The sequence below is a fragment of the Adiantum capillus-veneris genome, chromosome 20 (assembly GCF_014529385.1).
Source record: "Adiantum capillus-veneris isolate H3 chromosome 20, ASM1452938v2, whole genome shotgun sequence".
NCBI lineage: Eukaryota > Viridiplantae > Streptophyta > Polypodiopsida > Polypodiales > Pteridaceae > Adiantum > Adiantum capillus-veneris.
This window is the reverse complement of record NC_140950.1, coordinates 92,585,591-92,601,336: the sequence shown is the minus strand read 5'-3', so window position 1 is coordinate 92,601,336 and position 15,746 is coordinate 92,585,591. Positions and strand designations below refer to the sequence as shown.

The 15,746-nt window shown below is 41.4% G+C and overlaps 1 protein-coding gene and 1 pseudogene across 2 annotated transcripts in view; both read right to left on the bottom strand.

The window, feature by feature from the left end:
* LOC147432898 (7-deoxyloganetin glucosyltransferase-like) overlaps positions 1–604 on the bottom strand; it is a 51,045-nt pseudogene extending 50,441 nt beyond the window's left edge. Inside the window, exon 1 of the transcript XR_015185579.1 lies at positions 22–604. The product of XR_015185579.1 is annotated as a 7-deoxyloganetin glucosyltransferase-like (transcript). The remainder of the gene's footprint in view (positions 1–21) is intronic.
* Positions 605–13,884: 13,280 nt separating this feature from the next.
* LOC147432897 (uncharacterized) lies at positions 13,885–15,249 on the bottom strand. Its single transcript, XM_086492005.1, has one exon. The coding sequence runs from the start codon at positions 15,247–15,249 to the stop codon at positions 13,885–13,887; it is 1,365 nt and encodes a 454-aa protein (XP_086348131.1).
* Between the last annotated feature and the right edge of the window lie 497 nt (positions 15,250–15,746).

Below are 15,746 nucleotides of genomic sequence, written 5' to 3'. Positions count from 1 at the left end.
ATGAATACAATAAAAACTAACCATCAAATCCTTTTGAGACAAGGGCGCGTGTGTGACAGGAAACTGTGAAAGTGTGAGCATTTGTGGTGTAGAAAGCAAATGCAGGTATGTTGAACTTGGAGGCGACTTGCTTGCCCCATAAGACAAAGCAATCAATGATGATGCACGAGACGCCCAGTGGGGATGAAACGAGCTTGCTGAGAAGGGTTTCGAAGCTGGGACGAAGGCGATCGACCATCTCAAGAGTTCTCGGAAAGCTGAAGGGGCCGCTATTGGCTGATTTGGAAGCAGCTTCATCAGGAATTGTGGCATGTCGGATACTATCAGAAGCCTCTGATGTCCCACCTTCTTCCAACTTGGAAGCTAGCTGCTCTGTAAGCACGAATGTGAACGTGAAGCCCTGGGATGCGAGCATTCTGGCTAGCATTAGGCATGGATTCAGGTGGCCCTGCAGAGGAAATGGCAGCACGACGATGTGCATGCTGCTAGAGTTGTCTGCGGGAGAGGCAGACGAGACGGGCAGAGTGACCAAGAGAGTGAGAAGCTGAGAACTTGAAACTTTTCCAGCGTTAGTGCCTAGAATCTGCGTCCCGCTGGACACTTGCAACGCATAGAGCGCAAAGATGCGCTACAAAAATTGACTTACGGTGGGTTCAGACTGGGCGGCGGAAGAAAAATGCAAAGGGGCGTCAATCTTGCATGGCGAAATTTGATTGGTTGGAGTTGAGGCACTCTTTCGTTGAGCCCTCCATTTTTATTCCGCCCCCCCCGCCCCCCTCCCTTCCCACGAAGAGTTGATGGCCTCTCTCAGCCCCCTTCACTTTTTCATTTTTCCTCGTCCACACTATTCACACTAGGCGGCGGCAGATTTGCGAAGGCTTGTTTCTTTCGCTGGTTCAGTTTGAACCCAGCCTTAGGGTGGGTTCAGAATAGGCGGCGGAAGAAAAATGCAAAGGGACGTCAAGATATCTCTAGCCCATCCATCTATATTCTTTATAATGCATCTTAAAATTTTTAAGGAAGGAGATGGCGTGCCACTCTCTGGTTCATTTCAAAAAACACCTTACAAAACATTTAATCTAAAATGCAAAAGTAAAGGGTAAGATTGTAGTGACACTGGTTCATTTCAAAAAACACCTTGCAAAACATCTAATTTAAAATGCAAAAGTAAATGATAAGATTGTAAAAAATGACAGCTTTTTCAGAATGTAAGAAGAGCATTTTCAGAATGTAAGAAGTGAGAAGCCTTTTCAAATGTAAAGTCGAGAGACTTTCTATTCCACATAAAATAAATTAGTATGTGACCCGCATGTTACTGCGGCCAAGAAAATCATGGAAATTGGAGCTCTCTCTCTCTCTCTCTCTCTCTCTCTCTCTCTCTCTCTCACACACACACTCACACACACATACACACACACACAAAGACATGTATAGGTAGGCGTGTGCTCTCTCTCTCTCTCTCTCTCTCTCTCTCTCTCTCTCTCTCTCACACACACACACACACACACACACGGAGACATATATAGGTAGGTGTGTGTGTGTGTGTGTGCGCTCGCCCACGTTTGAGGAGTGAAACGATAGTCCTTGCAATCACTCTAGCAAGATAACAATGCATAGCTATGCCTTTTGTCTCTTTCTCTCTCTCTCTCTCTCATATTAGATCTTGAGATCAAGATTCATAGAGTAGATCTCTGCTATCCCTTTTTCCACCTTTTCTCCCTTTCTCAATTCTTTTGAGTTGAGGACTGGATAGCTCTCTCTCTCTCTCTCTCTCTCTCTCTCTCTCTCTCTTAATGAGCACATAGAGTATTTTTAGTCAAATGGTTGCGAGCGACTCATTCTTCACACGACTTCTAATAAATTCAAAGTGCCCATATCTCCTTGCTAATCAACCAACAACAATGTATCATATTTCTACCAGCTTGATTTTGTTGTGCCATGCTATCAAAACCATGACTTGACAATAAACATGCTTTTCATAACCCTCTATTGGTTGAAGCAAGATAGGTTTTGGTTGGTGCTACGCTCTGGGGTCACTTTTGAAGGGCTACCAGGTTACCAAGGAAAGTCTCTCTCTCTCTCTCTCTCTCTCTCTCTCTCTCTCTCTCTCTCTCTCTCTCTCTCTCAGTGCAGCCGTTTTTTGACCTAGTAGATAGCAGTCCACTCTTTTGATCATAACTTCTTCATCCGAACTCCGATTTGGGTGATCTATAGCCTCAATCGAAGAGCACGAAGTCCTCTACGCATTGATGTAAAGACAGAAATTTTCAGAGCTATGGAAGACGTTTCTGTAGCAGCATTTTCGAAGTGAACAGGTTCAACAAAATTGATTCTCATCTTCTATTTTACATACAATGTCTTCCGGCACTCGCAAGGGTTCTTTTTCTTCAACAAGATCCACAACCATTGTGGAAAGTGATCCAAAATCTCCTAAGTGTGGAGATAGCAACACAACCACCCAACCAACGACATCGGAAACCATGATCATGGCGTACTTGGTATCATTGCAAGAGACTGTAAACAAACAAGGCGAAGACTTACGAGCACTTGCAATGGAGAATGGCACACTAAGGGTACTTGTGGTTGAGAATGAAAATCTCAAGAGGACACTTGAGATGCAAACAACACGTTTGATGCAACTTGAAGAGGAAGTCAAGGAATGTAAACGCTCTCTTGTGGACTTGAATGCTTTGAAGGAGCGGATGAACAAAGTAGAGCATGACCATGTATTGAAAGAGGAGAAATTTGACACTATGAGCCGGGATGTATGCGACATGAAAAATGTATGCACAAACAAGTCTTGGGCTGATGTATGTGGTAGCAATGTGGTTTCTAATTCCTCACTCATGCAAGCTATGGTTCAAACAAAGAATGTTGTGAATGTGGATGTGGAGGAGTTGAAAGAACGGGAGCGACGTTCCAAGAACATTGTTATTCGTGGAATTCCCGAAGAGAAGTTAGAGACACCTCCTTCTCTTGCCATTGTTATTGAAGATTTCTTCAAACCCACTTTGGCATGTCCGGAGTTATGGTCTATGGAGCACATAGAGTGGGGAAGCAAGGAGCTCCTCGCTCGGGAGAACGGCCAATTGTATGCACCATGCCGGATGAGACCAAGCGAAAGATTATCCTTGATAATAGTTGGATCTATTTGAGGGATACAAAATGTTTTGTATGTGAAGATCGCACTATTAAGCAACAAAATATGCGTCGCAAGGCATATGAGGAAAAGAATAATAAAAACAAGGAGATCTCTCATGAAGAAAATGTGCCCAAGGAGGAGGCAAGTCTCTCAAGCAAATAGGGATGCGTGACCTATGAGACCGAGTTACAATTGAAAATATGCTTTTGGAATTGTAATGGATACCCATGGAATACGGGGGTTGGCATTGATGAACTAACAAGCAAAGCCGATGTTGTACTTCTTGTTGAAACTTGGGAGCATGATACACAAAGGATTGACTGCTTGGAGGATTACAATGTATCATTCATTGATGTGGTTAAAGAATCTCAAGCAACGAAGAGGACAAGGAGGGTTAGCATGTATGGTTAAGAAAGGATTGGAAGATTTTGTATCAATTGTGAAAGATGACAAGTACAAACGTTATGTATGGCTGAAAATTATGACACCAAAAAGAGCACCCATTTTTGTAGCCGGTTGCTACATTCCTCATCATGATTCTCCCTTTTATGCTTGCATGGATAGAGATCAACCATTTTCTGATTTGGAAGAGGACATTGCTTATTTCAAAGGTGAAGGTGATGTTATTGTATTTGGGGATATGAATGCTCGCACAAAAACATTGCAACATAATACTCAACAATTTGATATGCCATATATTTCAAGGGAGTTGGAGGAAGTTCACTTGTATGATCGTACTTCAATGGATGAGAAAGAGCCGGATCACTATGGAAAGTTACTTTTACACATGTGTAATAGCACGGGTATGCTCATTGCCAATGGTGTATCTTTGTGGAGTGGAACCAATGGATTTACATGTAGAAGACATAATGGGTATAGTGTGATTGACTATATGCTACTCTCTGAAGCCATCATGTATCGCATAAAGAGTTTTATATTTGGTCAATGGACCCCGGAATCCGACCATCGCACCTTATGTATTGACCTTTCATGTGGAGAAGCAACTAAGCATGATAATCTCAGCCAAAGGAAAGAGAAGTTATCACTATGTATGGATTTCAAACGGGCACCAATGTACATTGAAATGGTTGAGCAAAAATTATGGATGACAAAGCTTCAATGTGATGCACCATTGGAAACTAAATGGGAAGCTTTCAAAAAAGCTATTTATTCTTGTGCGGAAGAATGCTTTGCCATAAAGCATCTCCATGGTATCAACAAAGATAGATCACGCAAAAGGTGGTTTGATAAAGAATGTTAAGATGCTCGAAAGTCCTTGATAAAGCTTGATGCAACTATGGACAAAGACAACTATCAAAGTCATTTGCATACATACAAGGCATTGATTCAAAAGAAGAGAAGAAGATGGGAAGTAAAGCAACAAGAATTTCAAGTCCAAGAAAAGGCACATGCATGTGGAAGATTTTGGAGAAACTTGAGAGGCAAGCGGATTGAGAATTTTGGTAACTTGAGTCTAGTGGATATGTACACACATTGTAGGCAATTATATGAGCAAGAAAATACTGAAAAAATGCCATTTTATGGTTCACTCCCATGTATGCCGTCTTTTTTTACTATTGAGGATGTATGCGGTGGGCTTGAAAAGTTGGCCACTCGCAAAGCGGGAGATCTTCAAGGTATTAAGCCGGAGATGATCAAATGGACGGGAGATTTTACCCATGAGTGGATGTGTGATATGTTCAACCTTGCACTTCAACATGGTATGCCTTATGATTGGAGTACTAATTGGGTTAAGCCTTTGCATAAAGGAGGGGATGTAAAGAATGTAAGCAACTACCGGACTATAATGATTGGGTCTCTTATGGCAAAGTTGTTTGGGTGCATAATGGAAATGAAATTGAGTGATTGGGCTGAAGAGAATGACAAGCGTGCAAAGGGACAAGCGGGTTTTCGTCGATGCCATAGCACCATTGATCATCTTGTCACTCTTTGTGTTCTCATGGAGGAAAGTCGGTTGAAAGGCAAGCCATTGTATTGTTGTTTTGTGGACTTTAAGAAAGCCTTTGATATGATTCCACGTAACAATTTGTGGAGAAGGATGGAAGAACTCCAAGTGCCAAGTGAGTTTATGCTTGCGGTTTCTCGAATCTATGAGAAGGTGATTTGTCAATTGCGCATGGGAAGAGAAATTTCAGAAATTTTTGTAAGCACTATTGGGGTTAAACAAGGATGTCCATTATCACCAACTCTCTTTGGTCTATGCATCGATCAATTGGAACAAATGGTACTTGACTTTATGCAAGAAGGAGGCATTGAAGAGGTCACTATTTGCAATGCGGTAATCATGCTTTTGTTGTATGCGGATGATGTAGTGCTTCTAGCACACACTTTAGAAGATGCACAAAAGCTTATGGTTGTCCTTGAGAACTTTTGCTTGCATAGTGGGCTGATTGTAAATGAATCCAAAACAAAGGTTATGCTTGTGAAAACCAACCATAACGAGAAGCCATGCATTGTGTACAACAACGAGACACTTGAAGTTGTTGAGAGCTTTAAGTACCTTGGCCTTGAGGTTCCATCCAATCACAAGTGGCATGAATGTGCTATGCGTCGTTTGGAAGCGGGAAAGAGAGCATATTATGCATTTGAGAACATGTGTAATGCGGGAAACATCAAGTGTTGGGTTCTCAAGAAGTATCTTTTTGATGCATTGGTGACACCGGTTCTTCTTTATGGAGTTGAAGTGTGGGGCGGGAGCATCTCAAAGTCTACTTGGAAAGAGTTTGAGAATGTCCAAAAGCGTTTTCTTACAAACTTTCTCCAAGTTAAGACACAAACACCATATATGCTCCTACTTCTTGAGTCGGGATCTCTTCCAATTGAGGTTATGGGCATGGAAAGGGTTGTGGAGTACATGATAAAGATGCGTCAAAACCCCTCACATCGACTTCCTACAATTGCAAGGGAAGCAAGCAAAAAAGTTCAAAAGACGCATAAAAGCAAGATCTTGAGCACGGGATGGATGCAAGACATAAAGAAGTGGTTTGGGAGATGGGATGCATTACACTTGCTACATGATGCTTCAATTGACTCTCAAGTGAATGAAGCTTTTCTACAACGCCAATGTATTACGGCTTGGGAGAAATCCGTTGGGTCACGCTTCATACATTACACCACCTATATTGCCCTCAACTACAAAACCATGTTCTTCGCTGAGAGAGGAAACCGTACTCACACTTACATGCTTGAGCCTATTCCCTTGTCCGCGATACGCACTATCGCAGCAATTCGCCTTAGCTCCCATTTCCTTCGATGCGAGATAGGGCGTTGGGGCAATGGAGAAGAGTCAAATCGATTGTGCACATTATGCTCACTGCAAGTTCAAGAGTCTGAGTACCACACACTACTAGAGTGCTCAGCTTTTGATCACATCCAAACTTGCTTCTCTCACATTTTCAGCCATAACTTAGACCTACACACTTTCCTCTCCCAGCCAAAGTGTGGGCTCTCCATTGCGACTCTCATCACTACAATTTTGGAGCATCGAGAGTCACTCATCAGCCATACACATACTACATCACATGTAACTTTGGTCCCATAGGTCATATTTGACCTCCGAGGACGATAATAAAATCTATCTATCTATCTATCTCTCTCTCTCTCTCTCTCTCTCTCTCTCTCTCTCACACACACACACACACACACACACACACACACACACACACACACACACACATACACTATGTCGAGTTATGGTTGGAGGTGCTCCCACCTAAGCCATCAACTCTTTTTCCTCAGCCCAAACACTCAGTGTCTTGAGCAAACCCATGGACACCCATTTGCTACTACCAAGCGTTCCCCACAAGAAAGCAGTGCCTCTCCCCTGTTCAACTCTGCTTCACAACCAAGTTATTGCTGCTACATATCACAGCACCACCGCTTGGCCTATTGTACCTATATGTGATCACCAGCAGCTACCCTAATCAAGTCTTGGTTCTAATTTTGGTGACCCACCTCATTCTTTCTCTTTCTTTGTCTAGTTGCTAGTGGCAGATTGCTGTGTGTGTGTGTGTGTGTGTGTGTGTGTGTGTGTGTGTGTGTGTCACACACGGTGATGGTGACACACACATAGTGCACACGCGTATGCGTAACACACATGCAAGTCGTCACGCATACAATTTTGGATACTATAGCTTGCACGTTGTTGAAAAATGGTGGATTTTCTCTCTCTCTCTCTCTCTCTCTCTCTCACACACACACACACACACACACACACACACACACACACACACACACACACACAGAGGTTAACACGATGTTAGGTGTACAATTTTGACTATTTCAAGGCATTGGGAAAGAATTGATTTGCATTGAATTTGGAGTACTTCATGTAATTTTTAAAGGCTCTTTAATATGCCTATAGAAAGGAGGACAACCAGCAAGGACATGTGGAGACCCTCAAAAAAAGTTTAGTGCAATAGCCTTAAAATATAGTAAATTTGCTTTTAAAGTTTTTGGAAAAAACATAGTATAGCTGAATGATTGAAAAGTCCTTCGTTTAGTGTAATCCCACCTACAGATCTTGAAATTTATCTCTAAATTTTAGATTTGAAGGTGAGAAAACCTATAAAGTAAAGATATTGAGTGTAATAGCCTTCAAATATAATAAAGTTGCCCCTAAAATTTCTCATATGTAAGCTTTTTGAGTTTTTGGGAGAAAGTATTGTGTCTCACCTTGATTTAGTGCAACCCCCCTTACAAATTTTTGAGATTTGCCTCAAAAAATCTAATTTTTCTTTAAGCGGTTGCAAAAACCTATGCTTAGTGCAATCCCACCTATGACTTTTGAGATTTACCTTTGAATTCTGAGTCAACCCAAGGCAAGAGCAAGAAATCTAGCATAAAGACCTAAAAAATAGCGAAGATTTTCCAAAGTTTCCTCTTGTCGTCCGCCTTTGCTATCTGTTGAGGTCCGCTCTTGCCTTGGGCTTACACACCTTCTGCCTTGGATTTGTCGGATCAAAATTTTTCAATTACGTTAATTCTCGATTTTGTAGATGTCAATGTTGATTCATGATTCTTAATTGTGGATTCTATTGATCGTCGCTTTGTTGATTGCTGATTGTAAGACCAATGCTTATTCTCCCTCTCTCATACTGGTGTGATAGCCCCCCTCCCCCTCTCTCTCTCTCTCTCTCTCTCTCTCTCACACACACACACACACACACACACACACATGATGAATCACATGGACCATTCTCTATTTCTCAGCACACACAAAATCTTGCAATCAATAACATCGCATTCTCTCTCTCTCTCTCTCTCTCTCTCTCTCTCTCTCTCTCTCTCATACACACACACACACAATGCATGCAGGACATCCACAAAAAATCATTGGTCTCCTATTTTTGAATCATTGAGCTCTCTGCACTTCAGTATAGCAATGCAAATGTGGAAGGCCTTCTTGCAACGCTCCAACACCTCAACGAAATGGCATGTCAACTCTATCTCTCATACACACACACACATACACACAAAGGCAACGGGTCTCTCTCTCTCTCTCTCTCTCTCTCACACACACACACACACACACACACACACACACACACACACACACACACACACATAAAACACGGATACATGCGTGCAACTATTGAGCTTTGACCAGTAAGGCTAGAGAGAGATCATTTACGACATGGAAGGTTTGTGCAATCCTACAAAGGGAGATTCATTAGGACATGGCCACACAAAGCTTAGTTGTTTATAAGCCTCAAAAATTTTAACTAAGACAGGCTCGACAGTCCAAAACGTCAAGGGTAGCAGCAAGTAGTGAGGGAGAGTGAGATGCAAACAATAGAGAGAGAGAGAGAGAGAGAGAGAGAGAGAGAGAGAGAGAGAGAGAGAGAGAAAGAGGACTGATCGGCAAGAAACCGATGTATTTTGAAAATTATGCTCTTTTAGGCATAGTAAGCCGATGAAAATCTACACGCTAACGAAAATTTTAGGCTGATGTAACAAACCACTAAGCTTCACATGACCATAGCCTTAGATGACACATGGAGGGAAGTTCCTTCAAAATGCAAAGTAAACCCACCCTTCAAATGGCTTTAAAAAGCAAAAGTAGTCATTGCTTGAAGTGAAATTCCATGGCTTTCCCAAGAACTAAAACTATTATAAATACTAGTATGTGACCCGTGCGTTGCTGCGGCCAAGAAGCAGTATCATTCAATTTTGTGTAACCCCCCCTCCCCCCTTCTTTAGAAGGATAACATGTGTAAGTATTTTTTATGCATCCAATTGAAGGTAGTGACAACCATATCTTAAATGCTTTATTATGTGCAATAATGCATTATGGTATCAACCTAAATCACACTGGCTTTGTGCAACAATAGAAAGTGCATAGAGAATTGAATGAATATAACAACTACATAACATAAACTTAAAAGACTACACATGAGGTTGGGGGGGGATGAAGAGAGAGAGAGAGAGAGAGAGAGAGAGAGAGAGAGAGAGTAGAATAAGTACATGGTTTTCTTTAACTTTAGAGAGAGAGAGAGAGACAGGAAAAGGGAAACTAAAAGAAAAACAATAATCCACTTCCATTACTATAAGTAGTTGAATTGGTTCTCCTCAACCTGGGCCATTCCTCCATTGAAGCGTTGTGCACATAAACGCACCTCATTGCGAAGGTCTACAATTTGTTGGCCATTCGCTTGCTAAGCCACGTCCAAAAGTGCTTCCAAGTGTCGTTCAAAGTCCAATTGCCTAGACTCACTACGGACAAAGAAGTCCCATAATGCAGCCATGAGTTCATGATTCCCATCATTTACCACAGGATTAATAGAAGAGGATCCCACGCATCGAGCACTTCTCTTTGCCGCTCGAACATTGGCAAACCTTGGAGGAGTGAACTCAATACCATCCAACTTGGTCTCAACGATGGCATTGTTATTCATGTTTTCCATAGCTGTACCATTAAAAAGTACATCACAATGCATATAAAGTTGAACTATGTGTCAGCTACCACAAAGGAAGCAATCCCTTGCACAATATTATGAACATAACATCTTATCATACAAAAAAACATAATCTACACAAAGCATAAGAGGTGCAAGTTCAAGAAAAGACACAGAGAGACTTTAATGTTTTTCTCAAGCAACATGCATGATTTTCTCTCTTCCTTATTGCACATCTCTCTCTCTCTCTCTCTCTCTCTCTCTCTCTCTCTCTCTCAACATAGCAACCTATCCTCTCACAAACGTGAGGATCAATGCATAGAATTGTTGTGCTTAAACAAAGATCTCTAAGATATGAACCTAATATCTTGGATCCCTCAAACTCAAATCGCAAGTGGAAAACTCTATTGCATAGAATTACAAAGTCATAATAAACACCAAGACATTTAGAAATGTATCCAGATTTTCAAAGAACATTGCCTAAAATGGATCACAAGCATGGCAAAGCTATTGTATGTTTGTCATAGAAGCAAACACAATCAAGGACATTATCGTGCCACAAATGATCTAACAGGCAATATCAACGTAGCTCGCTTCATCATGCAATTGGCAATCGGCTTGGAGTTTCTCCATTCCTAAATTAAGGACCGTTTTTCCATCCCAAAGTTGATTATCTCTTGGATTAACAAACAATAGCAGTAAAAAAGGGAGACTTTTTTTAAAATAATACAATTGAAGCACCAAACACAACAATTTACACATACCAGTTATTGCAGCTATGTATGGTACTGCCAAACATGCAAGTTGTTTAGGCAAGTAGATTTGGTAGATCAACTCAGCGAACCTAGAACTCTGGAGGTACTCCCAATCATCGGGAACGGAGTATCCTTCATATCTAGCAAACCATTGAGCATCATCTTCATCTTGGGAAGACACACACTCCTTCCTTACCGAGTAGACACCGTACTCAACGTCGGACGAGTATGCCAAAATACGCAATGTAAAGATACCGATAGATGGCAACTTCCTAAGGTCCGTAACACATAAGGAAACAAAAAAACCATGAATCTTACTTTATGCCGTGAATTTCTAATTTCATGCACACGCAATTGGTCTTGTAGTGCTTGCGGATGGTCCTAACAATTTTTTTGTGCGGCAAAGGTGCACACCAAAAAAGTGGCTCTGCTTAAAATAATGGAAGAAAAAATCAAGGTCCCAAGATAACAGAATAAGTCTCCACATCATGTCTTAATGGTGGACAAAAACATACCAGGATGTGGATGATCTTCTACATTTAATAGAAAGGACACCTCGGAGATGTAAGTCATTTGATCCATGATCTATATACCCAAATAGAAACCACAAAATAGACAATGTGAGGAAGGAACAAAACCTTCACATGACATAGTTTAGTATATGTTATGGAGAGAGGTAGAAAATTAATTCACAAAATATTTTATGATTGAAACATATATAAAGAAGAAGACAATGATGAGAAGGATTGGAGCCTTCATATGGCATTGATTGATATCTCATGGTACATAATGTTTATTGTTAGTGCAATTGTTTTGTAATTACATCAACGTCACGTAGGAGAATTTTCACTCCAACAGTTGAGTGTGCGCGTGACAGTGCAACATACAATTGTCCATGAGTGAAGACCAGTGTCACCGGGTATAGGCCCAACATGGTAATGCTTTGGACATGTGACTTATTTATCGTCATACAGAAAGAAGGATTGGAACCTTCATATGGCATTGTTTAATATCTCATGGTACACAATATTTGTTGTTAGTGCAATTGTTTCGTTTACATCAATGTCACGTAGGAGAATCTTCACTCCAGTGGGCTGAACGTGCACGTGACAATGCAACATACAGTTGTCCATGAGTGAAGATCGGTGTCACCAGGTATAGGCCCAACATGGCAATGCTTTGTCCTTGTGACTTATTTATCGTCATACAAAAAGCCAATCTAACTGGGAACTGCCTCCTTCTAAGAACATGGCAACTTTGTACCAGAATGCACAAAACATATTCGAGGGATGAAAACCCGAGTGCCTACCCGTGTACCTATAATAACTTCTGCCTCTGCATGAAATGCCTTGCACACCAAGAGTGTCCCATTACATAGACCTCAACTTGGATCAATGTTCCGTAGTAGAATTATTGGGGCATTCATTTTCAACTCCAAGCAATGTGTTGGAAATCCACCACGCAAGGTGAGACTATTTAAAAACTCCACAGAGTATAAGAAAGGATCTTGCATCGAGTTTTCCGCCCCCACAGAGTCAACACTAAAGTATTGCACAACGTCACCTTTCATTGTGTACAGGTCCTTAGCATTGACAATATCAACTTCAGAGTTTTTTGGAGCAAGGATGGACCGCTCTCTGAAGTATTCTACATGGACCACATATTTATCAATTTTTGAATAGATGCAACCTATCAATACATCCAATGAGGATGAAGAAAGCACCATGTGACGGGGGATTTCTATCATTTGTTCATCACCGATTGTCAAAGTCCCATTTCCTACATCCGTAAGCCATTCTTTATAGGCAGAATTTGCAACATCACCACCTCCCACACGCATGTTATGTGCCAATCTAAGAATCTCCACACGATTCCATAAGTGCGATCGACAAAGTGTAGCATCAACAATGTCAGCACGCGCTCCCTGGAACACCACTGGTAAGATCTGTCTGAAATCTCCCTCAAGAAGCAACACTTTTCCACCAAATGGATTTGTTGAGCACATGATATCTTGCAAAGACCTATCCAAAGCCTCGAAGGCATATCGATGCATCATAGGAGCCTCATCCCACACAATCAACTTGCACATTCTAAGCAATTCAGCAAGTTGACCTTGAACAGGGATATTGCATGTGCTACAACTATCAAGGTCCAAGGGTATCTTGAATCTAGAATGTGCAGTGCGTCCATTTCGCAATAGCAATGCTGAAATACCAGAAGATGTTGTGGCCAATGCAACTTCTCCTTCTCCATACACACGTGACAACAAACAATTATACAAATAAGTTTTCACAGTCCCTGCAGGACCATCTAGGAAAAAAATAGCCCCACCATCAATAGTCAGTCCATGCAATGCTGCCTCAACAGCAATCCTTTGATCTTCATTTAGACTCTGTTCCATTTCACGTGACACAGATAGCTCTTGCATTGTGTCAAGGCATTGCTCTTGGAAAAGCAAGCTATTTTCATCACGTGTCACAAAGCGTTCATCAGGCATTCGAATTCCAGGAAATTTAGCTAAACTTCGTCCAAAAGTACCAAGAATGTTATGCAAATTTCTCAATGCATACCCTTCAGCAACCTGTGTACAACCATCTAATGACTCATATCTCATCTCCAACATGTGTTGATAGTCCTCATACAAAAAATGTCCAAATCTTTCCCATAAGAGATGAGGGGAGGAGGGTTCACAAAACAATAGAACGGTCACAAACAAATGTCTCAATTGCAAGCCTGTATGTGTACTGCAAGCTTCCTCCATGCATCCGAACCATTCCCCATCATCTTCCAAGATATCCCTTGCAATGCATGCTGCCTTGAATGTTGGAAACAATACACCATTTGCGGAGCGTAGATCCTCAAATGATTTACAACCTTTACAAATAGTCAAAAGCAAACGGACATAATATCGTTCACCTGTAGAGGGCTGCACAAAATACATCCGCCCAATAGTGTTCCCACGACGTCTCTTTGTCCATTTCTTGGAACCCGAATTCCACACCCACTTTTGAGGAAAATCAATGTACAAACTACCGTTTGCTTCAGGATTCTCTAAGTTGCATGTGAACCACTATGTCAAAGTGGTCTTCTCTGCATTATCTCTTTGCAAGACATCATTAAGTCTATCATTATCTTGAAAAGTCACCATTTGACCAGCCGGAACATGCACGCTCAATCTCTGAACAACTGGTGCATCATTGTGCAAAGGATATTCAAAAATTCTCCAGCAAGACTTAGATGCAGATACATAGCGGCCATCCGTGTACATGTCTATCTCATCAATGTTCACCCTTTCTGCATCACGTACCGATGTATGGAATCTTACAGTTGCCCTATCATGCCCCTTGTAGATGTACTTATAGACATACTTTACGGTTGAAATTGTCGAGCATACCTCAACATTGATATGCACATTAAATAGTGTTGACAAAACAGGATTATATGGCACAACCCATCGGTTATCAATAGTAGAACCCCTAACCTTGGCGGTGAAGCCATTGTTTCGTCGCATATAAATGGGGTAGCCATTATTATCCATGCTTAATTGCTCACAAAATGAACGTGGATATTTTCTAATACATCGGCCATCAACCATGCAAGGAGATGAACTATTGAACTCACCGCATGGACCATGAATGTTACAACTAATAATGATATCATGCAGCACTGAAAATCGATTTTTATCTGGCAGCTCTGCACAAACCATCTTGTCATAGTTAAATGTTGATTGAGGCTTACATCGAGGATCTAGAATCAATAATGTATGAGAATGTGACAAGCCTCTCTTTTGGAACTCCACGACAGACATGTAAGCCACCACTTTCCCAAAAATATCTTTCTTTAAGATATACTTCATCATACTCGAGTGTTTCAAGAAGAAAACCATGGTGGTTATGTCTGGTCGATCAGAGGAAACCTGTCCTGGAAGTAATGCCTCATTTATTTCTGGCCATTTGGTGTTACATGTGAATGTGATAAATAGGTCTGGCTTTCCCTTTGCACGCACAATTTCCATTGCATCTTGATACAATTGGTACATGTGTTGAGGGCCGCCTATAAAAGATGAGGGTAAGACAATTCTTTGACCTACAGACCGTCCAACTACAGCATCATTCCCAGACAAATGCACCATGTCAACCAAGCCTGCATACAATTCTGCCCTCAACGTCTGCTGATTTGTACGGACCCGTGCAAGACGACATTCCTCAATGGCACAATATGCATCAACCATAAATTGTTGAAGTAAACGACCCCCATGAAGCAAGCATGACTCTGTATCAGCACGAACATGTAGCCGATATGCATAGTACTCTCTTTGAGTGACACATTTTCGACCAACCAAGGCATCCAAAGGGCCATGCACAATATCATAAGGAAGCTTGATATGCCATCCATCTTCTCCCCGTGGAAAGAGAAGAACATACAATAGTGGCATGTACGACCTGTGTAGATTTGAAATCCTTTGCAGCCTTCCATTTTGACAATGTCCCGATAGCCAACTGTTTGTACATTCCCTTGACCTGGCATAATCGCAGCAACCTCATTGCCAACAGGTATCAAGTACTGCTTGGAAGTATTTCTATTCTCACAAATTGTCATTTTGATCTCCACACGAGGACTATCACGTAACATTCTACCAAGATTATAGAAGGCATTCGCATACGGATTACATGATCACATCATCATTGAAAATGCTTCAAGACTAGACAAATTCAAACCATCCAAGGCACTCATACGATTCCAAACCTCATGCTCAGTGTCATATACATATATCTGTCCAAATTTGGGAGCCCCTGCTTCATGTGGTAGCAAAGAACCAATTTGATGGTACACACCGCCATGTACACGAAAGCAATATGCACCAGACCTACCCATCAATGTCTCATCAATGGTAGCTCCAAGAGATGCAATTGCCATAACACTATTGTAACT

What these genes read in the sequence shown, in the direction of transcription:
- LOC147432897 (XM_086492005.1), bottom strand. Translation starts at nt 15,249, where the DNA reads ATGCCACTATTGTATGTTCTTCTCTTTCCACGGGGAGAAGATGGATGG.